Genomic DNA, 14,144 nt, shown 5'->3' with positions numbered 1-14,144 from the left:
GAAAAACTATTTAAAGAGGAAGCATTTTCGCAGACGGTCTTTTTCATTTAATGAATGCTGCGCGTCGCTCCACACTGGAAAGCCAAAGTAAGTACTATTCCCAAGTCTTTTCACTTTTTTATTTGAGACTAACTTACATTTCTCTTGTTTCAACAGCTCACAAGTGTGCAAAAAGAAGCAAGTAAGTACTTTAAATATTCCAAATCAACCTTGAAAATACTTAATGGTCCATTTCTTCCTTCACAGGCTGCAGTTGGTAAGTACTTTGAATATTCCAAATGAAGCTCGAAAATACTTTAATGGATCTTCTTTCTTCCTTCACAGGCTGCAGTCGGTAAGTATTCTGCCAGATGGTCCATTTTGCACGAACAATGGCTGTTTAACCATACTGTTTGACTCTTTCTCCTTTTTCTTTTGCAGGCCACTTCCAAGATATTCGACCCTGCAGGTAAGCAGCACAGGTGAAACGAGCAAACAATTGATCCAAGTGCAAATGTGTCTATTAATCTGTTTCAGAAGCTGTGAGCAGTGTGACAAAGTTGAAGGTAAGAACGCCTGAGATGACTCACCATGTCCAATTTTGACTTCTGTCTTTGTTTCTTCCAGTCGGATTTCATCCACCACGACGTCCAGTAGGTTAGTAATGCACACTGCAACACAAAATGGTGGACGTGAACACTGTCTATTGTGAACTATGTTTTACCTTCCACTCTCTTTTGCAGACTAATTACTTCGTGTCCACCGGAGGGCGCTGCAGCTCAAGATAACTGAAACAGATTTTTTTAGGCTTGATTATACTGCAAAGGTGAGTAAAAATGTACCATTTTTTGACTAAACAAAACTGAATTGAATGCTCACCCACTTTCTTGTGTTTAGGCTCATTCCAGTGAAGACGCCATTTTGGAGCCCCGCCTTGACCAGTCAGCCCCAAGTGCTGCACCTGTGAGACAACGAGCTGATTATCTTGATTGCTCAATTCTGGAAATAAAATAAAAGGACAAAATGTTTTGCCTCCGTGTGAACTCTTTCGTGACAATTGTCTGGAATGCAATGTAATTCTTCCACAGTTGGAGTCGTCCAAATCTTCCACAGTTGAAGTCCAAATGCTGCCCTCCTGCTCAAGAACAAGTGACACGTGGCATCAAATGAAGTCCTTCCACAATTGAAGTCGTCCATTTGCTGCCCTCCTGCTCAAGTCAAGAACAAGTGACATCGCATCGTTCTATGGTGAGTCTTATCGTCGTTTGCACAATTCTTTGTATGCACTTGACTTCTTTGCATGCTTTTTTAACTTACTTCTTTTGCACCTTTAACTTGCTTGCCTTCTACTTTAAACTTGCTTGTCTTGCACTTTAAACTTACTTGTCTTGCACTTTACTCTTACTTGTCTTGCACTTTACATTTACTTGTCTTGCACTTGTCTTACACTTAACTAACTTAAATTGCACTAGACTTGCATTTAACTTGTCTTGCACTAAACTTGCACTTAACTAACTTGAATTGTACATGACTTGCACTTAACTTACTTTTTTTTGTCTTCAGATCTCTCCACACTCTGTTCCGATCCGACTCCTACTGGTTTGAAGAAGAACTTCAAGACATCTAACTTTGGACTTTTGCTCTGAAAGAAAAACAAATAAAGTTGAACAAAAAACAAACTTCTTTCTTCTAACTTTTTATTATTATTACTATTTTATTTAAACTAAATTTATTTTTTATTTTTTATTATTTTTTTTATTATTTTTTTGGGTGTGGCTATGCAAATGACTAGCCAGGGATTGGTGGAATACTTAAATTAGGTTCACTGATTGGTTTAAAATAAGGAAGTGGAAATTGAATGCTGCCAGTTGATTGGTTCTCTGGGAGGGGGGTGTCCATTCACTGATTGGTGTAGAATCAGGAAGTGGAAGGTGAATGCTGCCACCTGATTGGTTCTCCGGGAAGGGGCGTCTATTCACTGATTGGTGTAGAATCAGGAAGTGGGGAGGCGAATACTGCCATCCGATTGGTTCTCTCGGAATGGGTGGGCTTTAGTCAGGGGGGGCTGGCTTTGTAGCGGGGGGCGGGGTTTCGGTCCAAAAAACGCCGTTTTTTGGAAAAAGGGGGCGTGTCCGGCCAAATGCCGGGCTGTGATTGGCTGTCCCGGGGGGCGAGGCCGGGGCGGGGCTAAATCCAAATTTGCATAGATTTGCATAGAGGGGAGGTGGCTAAATCCAATTTTTAAGGCCTCTGATTGGATGGCCGAAACGTGACACGTCTCGTTGCCGGGAAGGTTTTCTGCTTTTCTGAGGCCCCGTTTTCCGAGAGCTCTTTTTGGTGGATGTTTTATGCCCCAAAAAGACACTTTTTGAAGGAAAACATCTATTTTAAACTTAGTAAGGATGCATTTAGCAAGAAAAGACAAAGACTGATTCCATTTCAACAATATATTGTGAGCAAAAAATGGCTTTTTTGACATTCTGACGGCATCAGATGCCACCACAGAAGCTGAAACGGGCAACGTCACATACCCAGCCAGGTCACGACAGGTCACGCCAGTGTCCAGGAGCCATCAGGCTGCAGCGCGGGCCCCTCCGGAGGCGCCGCGTACCTCCAAAACGTCCCCCATCCTGTCAAGAAGACGACAACGAGAACAATCAGTGACCATTCTAGCATTCATACCACATTACAGTCACATATATAGTCTACTGATCATGATAAGTAACCTTACATGAGATGACGCAAGCGCCAAAATAGCATAAGCATCACCAACAAATAATTAGCCTAGCAATGTTTACATCTAACTGTACATAAGGTGATGTGAGTGCAAAAATAGCATTAGCATCAGTGACCATTCTAGCATTGATATGACATTACAGTCACATAATTAGCCTAGCAATGTTTATATCTCACTATACATAAGGTGATGTGAGTGCAAAAATAGCATTAGCATCAGTGACAATTCTAGCATTGATATGACATTACAGTCACATAATTAGCCTTACATAACCTTACATGCAATGATGCCTGAAAATAGTATTAGCATCTTGGACTGTAAGACCTACAATGACAATTATTTTGAGCTCTACACGGGTGGTCAAATAAATGTGATTCTAATTCAAGCTATTCATTTACTAGCATGATAAATATATCTTAAAAACATGCTTTTCAATACAAATATACATTCAAGGGAGCATTTCCTACCTTTGTTAGCACGTGTGTGGCGCAGGTTGATGGACGTGGAAGCAACTCCATCTTCCGGGCCTCCGCTCCTGTGAACAAAATGACATGTTTTCGTTAGAACTAATCCAATTTGACTCAGATTGCATGTTTTAAACACAAAACATTGAGGAAAAAGCCATTTTTTTGCCCACCAGAGACCTCTGAGGCCCCTATAAATGTGGCCTTTTGCACACTTTGCCTCAAATGGGACTCTACTGACCACAAATAGAGGATGTGCACATTGTTAAAAGATGCACATCATATTTTGAGCAACTTTGGACACGTATCAGGTACGATTGTGGGTTTTGGAGGCCAAAGGTCTAAGGAGGGAACCCCTCCACTTAGTCACAATCAATGGAGCGCCTATGGAATGGGTCTACTCAGGCCAACTGACTATGAACACAACACTAAAATCTCACCAAATATGAACAACAATTGAAAAAAGTATGCAAGGGGCTCAAAATGGGCAATTTGGACATCATAATCACTGATTTAAGCTTTGAAGGGCAAGAAAGAGGAGAATGTTACCCAGTGGGCAGAGCTTAGGAAGCGCATCATCATATTGTCAGATGACATTTTTGGATTTTCAGGCTTGGAATGCATGGCAAGTGACTACCAAGAGTGTTGGGAAGACATTTGGCCTCTGATCCGAGCAGTTTGGCTTCATTTCAGACACTTTTACGTTGGACACGCCCCTTCGGCATGAAATGGGGCAAAACGTCGACTCAAACCCTGGCAATCCCCTTGCCTTCCAAGCCTTCCGAGAGTCGGTGGGCGGAGTTTGAGCCAGACGCACCCACCCGCGCACACAAACGCACCCCTCCAAGAGTCAAAACACGCCCTCGGCACCCCTGCGCATGCCCATAAAATCTGAACACATCCCACCCACAAGACAACACTCCCCTCCAAGTGGCAAAACACGCCCTCGGCCCAACTGCGCATGCCCATGAAGTTTGCGTACATCCCACCCACAAAACGACACCCCCTCCAAGTTGCAAAACACGCCCTCGGCCCCACTGCGCATGCCCATGAAATCTGAACTCATCCCACCTACAAAACTACACCCCCTCCAAGTGGCAAAACACGCCCTCGGCCCCACTGCGCATGCCCATGGAATCTGATAACCACCCCTCCCACCCAAAAATATTAGTCAATTAATAGTCAATGTAACAATTTCATCAAATGTCAACATTGTTCGATGCATTATTTTCAGGCAGGCTTGTCCTCATGCTAGATTTTTTAAAAGCAATAAAAAAATACACATTCTTTCTTCAAGAAGAAAGGTCAATATTGGAGCCATGTTGTCATTGATTGGGAAAATTGTTCATTCAATTGTGGAGGTTGGCAAAATGTTTCGATCTGATCTGGGTTTGGAGGATCAAGCTCAACAGAAAACAAGTACACGTTTTACTAATAGAAATATTCACCGAGAGGCGTTTGTAGTAGACATTTGCAGCATGCCTTACCTTATTCCTGACTTTCCTTGTACAGCCTGCAGCAAAGAGTGCACAAAATCAGCCCAAAAAACTCCCTTCTTGCGGACTACTGGTCGTGTAATCTATCAAACGTGACTCGGTTGTATTTACTGTAGATTCCCCCATTTAGATCATGCGATAAACGCCGAAAAAACAGTTTACAAACAATAGAACACGCAAGGAATTCGTCTCCCACTTCCTGGGTTTCTCTCTGACGTCAGTCCGGGGGAAGTCCAGGATATAACGCATGCGTAAATTCCCTCGTGTGGAATGACATCAACGACTTCCGCATTCGATTCATCTTCTTCTTTCGTTAAAAAGAGCTTTGCGTAAAGCGCTGGGATCCTTGCGCCGTCCTGTGGACTACATGTGTAACGACGACCCCTTTCACATAAACGACTTCCGCATTCGAGACATCTTCTCTCAATAATAAGTGCTTTGCAAACAACCGTTGGGATCACAGTGCCCTCCTGTGGACTGGATGTGTATTGACGGCCTCGTTTCACATTGTAAACGTTTTACGCATTCGAGACAACTTTTTTTCAGTCATTTTGTGTTTTCACAATAAATAGGATTCTGACCAGTATTAATACATAGGATTTATGACTTGGAGTAATAGGGGATATAAACTAAATAAATTTGTTATGAATACTAATACTTGGTAATGTTTGTGTCCACTTCATCCCTATACTGACTCTAACTCTAGTAAACACTTAGCTGTAAGAGATATACTTTGGTGTCAAAGTGGTGGCCCGGGGGTCAGATCTGGATCACGATTGGACGCAGAATGACAAAAACAACATCGCTCTTTAAACATGTTTTATTTTGGTACTGAAATGAAGGGAACTCAATTCCATGAGATTAAAACAAAAACAATAGTAAAGTACATCCAATTTAATAAATGAATGAATATAAACAAGGCAGACTCGACTATTTCATTTGTCCGGACGACATAAAAAATAAATGACAAAAAGACTGACTTTCCAGTTGTTATTCAGGCTTTTTTTTTAAACACTGAGCAGATATGCATCACAGCTTTCTCCAACTAAAAGATGTACAAAAAAAAAACACTTATTTCTAAAGCGGAACTCATTTCATAACATTTTTTTAGAGAGCAATACATGGAAAACAAGAACCATTTTTTTTTCTCATTTAGCGAACGAGACGGGGGAAAAATATTTTGGACTAATTCATAAGCTTTTTTTTTGTCAAACTAAGGTTTACTGACCCTAAAATGGCACCATTGGGCACTTGAAGGGAAGGACAAAATAATATTTACACTAAAGATGCGTTCTGGTTTGACAAAACGTTGAAGCAAAAACTAAAGAAATCCAATTTGAATCAGAAAGGTCACGTGACCCTCCATCGTAAAGATTTGTAGGTCATAAACCTTCGCAAATTAAGTACTTTTTTAAACATTTTTTTTTACCCACAATTCATATTTCGACTGCAGTAAAAAGTTTCTCGGAACTCGTCATCTATAAAAAAAAAAAAAACAACAACAAAAAATAGACAGTTAAACCTGCCGGAACGATTTCACGTTTCGCGAACACGACAGAAACGCTTTTTTTTAAAACAAAAAACTAAAGGAAAAACATGGCAGGCAAACGAGAGAAAGAAAGCAAAAAGAAGGACAGGGGGGGGGGTCTCACGCTTTGTGGGTTTTGCTGGTCTTAAAGGAGACCTGCAGCACGCGGTCGCCAAGGCGATAGCCGTTCAGGCTGCCGATGGCCACTGCCGCCTCGTCGTAGTTGGTCATGGTGACGAAGCCGAAGCCTTTGCACTTGTTGGTGTTGAAGTCGCGGATGACCTTGACGTTGGTGACGGCGCCGAAGGGCCCGAACATCTGCCACAGGACGCTCTCGTCGGCGTCCGGGGCCAGGTTGTACACGAAGATGCACCAGGCGTTGGGGCTGGGGAGGTTCATGCCGGCCAGGCCGTTCACCCCGTCCATGGGCACCGGCTGGAATCTGCTGTAGTCCAAACACAAAAAAAGACACATTTAAAATGGCGTTCGGAGACAGGGTCGCTAGCCCCGCCCACCTCAACCACAATACAGAAAAAATGCATTCAAAAATGACAATTCTCGATTTAAAAGGCCAACCTTTTGACTCCATAAGCCATATTCAGCAGGTTATCCAGCCTAAAAAAAAAACATTAAAAAGGCACAGATGTCAACACAATTTTTAAATCCTTCAAAAAAATGAGTTCAATGAGTATTATTACATGCAGATGACACTTGCATACAATCATGCATTTTCTATGCAAAAAAAAGAGTGACTTTGAGATGCGTGTATTTCAACCCCAAATCAATTATTAATGAATTCTGATTCATATTGAAGCTATTTCTTAAAGCGATTTGACCTTTTGACCAACTTCTTGGTTTCTTTTGTTGCCAAATACAGATCAATATTTCCCTACCTTGACTTTTTAGATGGCTTTGGTTATAAAATGCACGCATATGAGGCAGTCAAAGAAAAAGGCAAGGCGATGTGAACGTGAGTGCCACCATTCCCAAAACCTGACCACCGTTTGGGGGGGGGGGGATGCAAGATTTGAACTGGACGCGTTTTTGGCTGTGCCCCTTTTACCTGAAGCGTGCCTGCTGTGCGAGCGTGCCCGGGTACCTTCGATTGGGCGAGTGATACAGTTGGGACAGCAAGGCCTGGCTGCTCTTCTGGCTGGGGTTGTTGGCAAACTTGACCGTGATGGGCTCGGCGGCACCGGGCGGCTTCTGACAGTGGAGGCCCTTGATGGCCTCCTCGGCCTCCGCCCGCCGGTCAAAGCGGATGAAGCCCACGCCTCTGGAGAGACCTGGTGGGATAACACACACACACACATGGACGGGTTAAAATGGCCACCGCCAAAGCAGCCTTATCTGGTTTTTCCAAAAGAAACAAGGACACACTCACCTGTCACTTGGTTGACCAAAATGCGCGAGGTGATGATGCGTCCGTACTGCGAGAAGAGCTGCTCCAACTCCGTCTGGGTCATGGTCTTGGGCAAACCGCTCACGTACAAATTGGCGTCTCGGATGGAGGCCGAGCTGGGGCGGGCGTACGAGACCTACGGCCAGAAGAGGAGGATTTCTCAATCACAGATGGCTGGCCAAATGTTTATCTATCTTAAGAGTCCTACCTTGATGGTCTTGGTCTGGAGTCTCAAGCCGTTTAAGGTGCTGATGGCTTTTTCCGCATCCTTGGGGTCCACGTAGTTGACAAAGCCGTACCCGAGGCTCTGCCCTGCAACGGACGCTTTATGGTCAAGCCGTCATGGGAATGAGGGACGTTTTAACGTGAGGAAATCGCCAACAAGACCAGAGAGACCGCTTTTAACCTGTTATCTTGTCCCGTACGAGTTTGCAGGACTCGATCTCGCCGATGCTGCCGAACAAGCTCTTGAGCTCCTCCTGGGTCATGCTCTGAGGCAGGTAGTTGACGATGAGGTTGGTCTTGCTCTCCTCGAAACCGCCCGACTCCAGCGGGGATGAGCAGTCGTCGGGGATGTTGGACGAGCCGTTGGCGGGGGCGTTGTTGCACATCGGACCGTTGGACAGCTGGTTCTCCATGGCGGCGAGTACCTGCTAAATAAAGGGGGGGGGGACGTCACAAAACTCGACTCGATGTGGGCTGGACCATTTTAGATATATTTTTTTATAAATGTATTGAAAGAACTGGATTAAAATCCCCGAATATTCCATTATTTATAGATCCAAAACAATGTTTATTTGAGCTTTTTAAAATATATTTTTGGTCTAAAAACAATGAAAATATGGATTAAAAAATTGCAATTATTCATTTCAAAGGGAGATAAAAATCTGAAAATGTAGTCTATACTCTTCATTTTATTTGATCCTAAAACAGAAAGTAGCCACTCATGATTGACTTTCCCGGGCCGCACAAAATGATGCAGGGAGCCAGATTTGGCCCCCGGGCCGCCACTTTCCTACCACAGGAAAATATTGAAACCAGAATTGGCACGCACCCCGGTCCAAGGCTCGGAGGCCCACGAGCCACTCCTAAGCAGGGAAGCCACATCGCACAGTCTGACGGCCATTTTGGTGATGAGGTGACGTCTGAAACGTAGACACAGTTACGCCACGTCGAGGAAGAGTATGAGCGACATCATCGACACGGGGGCGGGGTCACTCGTTGCCAGGGAAATAACTACCACAATCTAAACCAATAAGAATAATAAGCTAATGCTAATGTAATAGGGCAGCCATTGACGGCAATAGCCGTCGAAATCATTTGGAGTTGGTTACAATTGTGTGTGTGAGTGTGGGGGGGTCCGCAGGTGTTTGGTACTGTAGGAAATACGCTAATGTACTTTTTTATTTCATCATTTCAAGTGTCAATGTTACCAGTCAATAAATGGATACTTTTTTTTCGTTCTATTGTTCGACCACCAAATGGCGGTCATTCCGAGCGGAGCCCAATGCGCATGCGCACTGCACTTATTAAACATGTGCGAGGGCTTTTCTAGAAGCATTTGTAAAGAACAAAAACATATAAACTAGCAAAAAAATATTTACAGTGACATTATTTTATGGGCGATACATACAATTATTAACCTTCCATCGAATAGATTGACCACATTTCGGCAACAATGGCGAATTGTAAAAGTGTTAATTACTCATCTTTATTGACGCACATATTGATTATACACCTATATAGTTGTATATAACACTTATATAGTTGGATATATAGCGAAAATTTCGGAAAAAATATTCGAAATTTGGAAAAATTCGATAGCACCATGCGGGATTTTTCCGGGGCCTAGTTCGACCCGAAAGTAGCGGAACAAGGTAGTTGCCCCAAAAGTATTTTTTCCACGCTGTTCAAAACCCAGCGTTTGCCTGAATTTATAGACGCTTTCCTTTGCTTTCGAAGGCGTACTTTTAAAAAAAAATTAATAGGAATACGCAATGACTGCTTACCTTTAAATGTTGGAGCGACTTTACGTGCTAAAGTGTGCTCCGTAGAACTTTCTGGGATGACGCGGTCGCGGCAGGGCTGGGCAGACTAATCAGGCCCTCAGCCAATCACAGAGGACGCAGCGGTTCGATCCCGGAAGTTACAAAGAATCACTTGAATGGCCGCAGGTGCACGCCAACTCAAAACCGATTTGAAGCAAAAGCTTCCAAAATTAAATGAGATAATACGAGTTAGTTCTTAAATAATTACAAGTGTTCAATAAAGGATTCATTCGGAGAAAATTATATTATAAAGGCGTGCATTAGGTCGTCTGCGCTGTGTTTAAGAGCCTACTAGTCATGCATGTAATAATGCCGGTACCGTCACGTCGGAAAGATCGTGAACGCACCGTGGTGCGCTCACGTGCAATCGGAAACGAAAGGTCCATCATAAAACAACGTGCAAACAACAACAAAATGCCATCTTACCGTTTTTACTCAAATGTAAGTTACAGACGTCCAAATAAATAGCCAATGGCGTTGGATGTTTTCAAAGGTCAAACAAAAGGGACACACAACATAAAATGAGGAGGGAGAAATTAAATATTTATTAAATCAAAGCTTACAAATTAATTTCTTTCTGGATCAAATTGGAAAATGAGAGGGGAGGAGGAGGAGGAGAGCAAAAAAAAATAATCAAATTCAAAAGAAATCAGAATAAAACAAAAGAAAAAAAAGAAAAAAAAGGCCTGCGGGTTGTGGGTCGTGCCTGTCTCGCGCTATCGCGGCTAGCTCAGACGAATAGGCGACATCGCGGCGAGTGCCGAGCGGCCCGCCGAGGAGCTCCACTTTTGCTGCCGGCGAATATATAAAGAGGCCCATCTATCACAGGGCTGGCATCTCCCTCCCTCTCTCTCTCTCCGTCTCTCTCTCTCTCTCTCTGTGTCTGGCATCCACATAAACTGGACGGCGAAGCCACATCCCTCCCCGCACGTGCCCGATCTCACCGTGATTGGCTGCTGGATGTCACAAGACGTCAATGGCTGCCGCTGCCGCCACTCACTCCAACGCAGGCGACCTCCAAGGTCACTGTCAAACTCGAATTTGGGCTCAGTGTTGCGTACCTTTAAATCAGGCCGTTGATGGTGCAAACTGAATCGTCTAATGGATGAGTTTTGTATCATTTGGATAAATCATCATCAGCATCACCTAAAAGTCATCGTTAGCTCTGGAGAGAGACATGACAACATTAAAGCCATACGACGTTAGCACAATTAGCAAAACCGTGGTAAACTGACATTTTTAGGAAAATTTGGTGTCAAAGTGGTGGCCCGGGGGCCAAATCTGGCCCACTGGATCATTTTGTGCGGCCCGGGAAAGTCAATGATGAGTGCAGACTTTCTGTTTGAGGATCAAATTAAACTGATAACAGATGTATATTAAATTTCCTGATTTCCTCCTTTTAAGATGCGCATGGTCATTGTGATTTCCCAAGTAGGAGCCCAATCAAAACATGTCCACAGAGGCATTGAGCCAAGAGTAAATGTTTTACATTCAGCTTCCACAAACAAGCAATGGCCCCATTAATTATTCAGCGCCGGCACTTTGCCAACCAAGAGCACCGCGGGGGGGAAACATATTAATCCATGGCGGAGCAACGTCTTTAACACTTGGCTGAGTTTCCCAATGTTTTTGTCCTATATTTCCCCACCACGTCAATTGAAATTGGATATAGTAACGCATCAGCTTTTCAGGAGAGGACAAGAATGGGAAACTAGAGGCGCTTTCTTCAAGTAGGTCAAGGCAACAAGCTTGACTGATTCCCCCCCCACTGTAATGTTCTTTCACCTGGCTGACATATATTCACCTTTCTCAAAACACATCCTGGTGCCCATGACAAGAAATGACCACCGCTAAGCTAGCTCAAATAAAAACTACTCATCCCTAGTGCTAACCAACAAAACAAAACAAACAATAGTCGGAAAATCCATTGTAGCTAGGAGTCAATTTATCACTTTCTGTTAAATTTGGGGCAATTGGCAGTAGTTAAGATAGCAAGAATGAAAACACAAACATGCTATCAAGCTACAAAAAGCACATTTTTAGTAGTTGGAGCTACTGCAGTGCGCAGGGAGTCTCTCTCTCTCTCTTTCTCTCTTGTCTCGCTCTATAAATGGCAGCGACAAAGTCAATACCAACTCTTGTCGCAGCCACTAAAACAACTGGCGCTCATCCCTCCAGCAAAAGAATCTCTGGCAGGCTCTCCAGTCCCCCTAAAAGCAAAAATAGCTAGTAGAAAAACCCACAGAATCCATAACCAATGACTTTCTGGGGCTGCTATGCTTAACCAGGACCTGGGCAACTAGCCACAAGCTAACCCACATAAATCTAGAAACTTTGACCCCTAACCCCCAAGCGACGACAAAGATTTTCTGTAGTCAGAGCGAGCAACCCACCCGGCACCCCCAACCCCCCCTCTCGTCTCCAAGGCACATCGCGAAGATTTAATGATTCCTCATGCGGCAGTTAACGCGGTGAAGGCGGGCCATCCATCATAAGTGACAATTTAATAGCATCTTCGCAGACGGGACTTGGCCGTTAGCGTCGGCGCTAGCACGCCAGGCGCATACTTATTACAAGTAAATGAAATCCGTGCTAGCACGAGGCACATTTAAGACACGGCCGGGTAATGAAGTGCTGGCCCGTCATTGTCTGGCATTCAGTTACATCCGTCTGATACGGCACCCCCAATATTTTGAACGGGGAAACGTTGTGGAGGATTTTACTAGCCTGCCATTGGTCATTGAACTCTGGGCTAATTCCTAGCGCTCCAAAAGGCGGCTAGCCAGTTAAAGGAGGGCCTCGGCGGGGATCCCCGCCTGGCCAGACGTCTTCAGTGTGTGGGCGGATCTTATCTAACCTTTCCCGCCTCATGAAAAATTCAGCATCCCGGCCACCAATCTCCCGCGTGTCGGGGGCGCCGTGTCCAATATAGGCCTTCCGGTGCTGCTGGCTGGAAACGAGAGAGGAAATTGCCTTAGTGCGTGGGATCATTTCATTTTTGATTTTACAAGTATTTGTGAATGAAGCGGCTCGGGGTTTGTGATCAAAAGCACTGGCTATGTATTGTGGTTTTAGATTTGTTTTCAGAGGGGAGGGTTGAGGTCAGCCTTCAATCCTACGCCGCTGACATTTTTCAACTTGACATTCTGTGACATTTTCCGTGAAATATTGCAGAATTTCCCGTGGCTGCATTAAAAGCTGCCCTTAAAAAAGGGACGCCGTGCCTTTAACGCCGTCACGGTTGATACCATAATGTCGGCGACAAAAACAAAAATATGGTACCTGTTGGAATAGGGCGGGGTCAGAGTTCACTTCCACGGGGATCTGAAACAAACAAAAGACGGTTTGCTAAAAACATTAGCATTGAATCCAAAACTAGCATCATTCGCTATTGTGATGTATACAAATGCTCTCCAAGCTAGAAAAGAACATCAAAATCAATAAAAATAAATGCGGCATTTCCCCCAGGGTGAATTTTTCTGTTGTTTTTTTGAATCCTCCAAAGGTTAACGTGCGTTCTCTGAAGCCCGGCGGCGTGGTCGGGAAGATCTTTGGCATTTGGGCCTTCCCGGGATTTGACGAAACACGCCATGACATGACTAGAACCAAAAAAAAGGCTCAAAATATACTTGGATTTTCTCTCATGAGCTTGATTTTTCAACTAAATCCCTTTCCTTGACACAAAATCTAATATTTTCCTCAAGGAAGGCATTTTATGACCCCCAAATTAGCCATCCGAGCTAAAAAGATACACTGATGCCAAAATGGAGGTCTAGTGCCCTTTGCTCTCCATCATTTACGAGTTCTCTGGGTTCAATTACGGTCCAAACGGTAAAGGTCACATGAGCGAACACGCCAAGGGTAGGGAGGGGGGGGGGGGGGGGGGTTGATGGACAGCCGTTAGATAAGTGGGGCTGAAAGGGCAAGAGCATTTAAATAAGCCGCTCGCTATGGGGGGTCCTGGCTTAAATGGAGGCAAATCATATGTCTGACGGGTCTCCATTTTGCTAAAGTCCACTTAGAAACACGCCTGGGTGGGAAATATTACAACTTAGCAAACGGGGAAAAGGTGTCCGGATAGATTGCCTGCTTGTAATTGATTCATTTGGGTTTTGTGGGAAAAGCAGCCAGACTATTTTTAACCAGGCCTTTACCATGTGATTTCTCACTTTGCTAACTTTTTGCGTTATTTGTTCGCCACGGGCGGCGGAGATATCCAAAAAACGCTGACGGAGGCTTTCAAGTTCTTTGGAAGAATGATGCAAGTGTTGCTTTAAAAAAAAGGGGGAAGGCGGGTGCTTATTTAAAAGCTATTCGGATGGACCGGAGGCCCAAAATGTAGTACATTTGGTTCGAGAAACAAAAAAAAAAAACTATAGAAATGAAAGGGACTAACCTTTTCTCTGGTGGGCGACCACTCAAGCCAAGCCATCCATCCTGACCGCTCAGATCTCCGCTAAGCCGCTTTCCATTGATAATTGATAATTGAA

General features: G+C 44.1%; 1 protein-coding gene and 2 long non-coding RNA genes across 13 annotated transcripts; 1 reads left to right on the top strand and 2 right to left on the bottom strand.

The window, feature by feature from the left end:
• Positions 1–104: 104 nt before the first annotated feature.
• Positions 105–4,941, bottom strand: LOC144213626 (uncharacterized). 4 transcript variants are annotated; one of them, XR_013330040.1, is made up of 8 exons: positions 4,668–4,941; positions 3,184–3,251; positions 2,511–2,609; positions 1,527–1,621; positions 1,012–1,187; positions 859–940; positions 570–650; positions 105–442 (listed from the first exon to the last, which is right to left on the bottom strand). It is a non-coding gene; the product is annotated as an uncharacterized LOC144213626 (long non-coding RNA). The 4 variants fall into 4 exon arrangements; XR_013330041.1 differs by having other exon boundaries at positions 1,012–1,114; XR_013330038.1 differs by having other exon boundaries at positions 1,012–1,621.
• Positions 140–1,008, top strand: LOC144213627 (uncharacterized). The gene is made up of 4 exons (XR_013330042.1): positions 140–448; positions 517–545; positions 607–636; positions 723–1,008. It is a non-coding gene; the product is annotated as an uncharacterized LOC144213627 (long non-coding RNA).
• A 537-nt stretch (positions 4,942–5,478) lies between the features above and the next one.
• LOC144213481 (ELAV-like protein 2) lies at positions 5,479–13,080 on the bottom strand. 8 transcript variants are annotated; one of them, XM_077741973.1, is made up of 11 exons: positions 12,937–13,080; positions 12,512–12,604; positions 10,081–10,819; positions 9,616–9,815; positions 8,661–8,751; positions 8,013–8,259; positions 7,815–7,930; positions 7,589–7,742; positions 7,304–7,490; positions 6,781–6,819; positions 5,479–6,649 (listed from the first exon to the last, which is right to left on the bottom strand). In XM_077741973.1, the coding sequence occupies exons 5-11, from the start codon at positions 8,730–8,732 to the stop codon at positions 6,325–6,327; spliced, it is 1,140 nt and encodes a 379-aa protein (XP_077598099.1). In that variant the 5' UTR covers positions 8,733–8,751; positions 9,616–9,815; positions 10,081–10,819; positions 12,512–12,604; positions 12,937–13,080; the 3' UTR covers positions 5,479–6,324. The 8 variants fall into 8 exon arrangements, with proteins under 8 accessions (XP_077598099.1, XP_077598092.1, XP_077598095.1 ...); XM_077741966.1 differs by having other exon boundaries at positions 7,268–7,490; positions 12,937–13,076; XM_077741969.1 differs by having other exon boundaries at positions 7,268–7,490; positions 8,013–8,256; positions 12,937–13,076.
• Positions 13,081–14,144: the final 1,064 nt, after the last annotated feature.

The sequence above is a fragment of the Stigmatopora nigra genome, chromosome 20, assembly GCF_051989575.1.
Source record: "Stigmatopora nigra isolate UIUO_SnigA chromosome 20, RoL_Snig_1.1, whole genome shotgun sequence".
Classification (NCBI taxonomy): Eukaryota; Metazoa; Chordata; class Actinopteri; order Syngnathiformes; family Syngnathidae; genus Stigmatopora; species Stigmatopora nigra.
This window is presented reverse-complemented; position numbering and strand designations above follow the sequence as displayed.

Excerpts from the sequence above, each read along its gene's own strand:
- LOC144213481 (XM_077741968.1), bottom strand. The coding sequence starts at position 8,732 with ATGGCCGTCAGACTGTGCGATGTGGCTTCCCTGCTTAGGAGTGGCTCG. Across the intron at positions 7,743-7,814 it reads TCCAGACCAAGACCATCAAG|GTCTCGTACGCCCGCCCCAG; the intron begins GTAGGACTCTTA and ends TTCTGGCCGTAG. Across the intron at positions 6,650-6,780 it reads ATGGCTTATGGAGTCAAAAG|CAGATTCCAGCCGGTGCCCA; the intron begins GTTGGCCTTTTA and ends TTTGGACTACAG.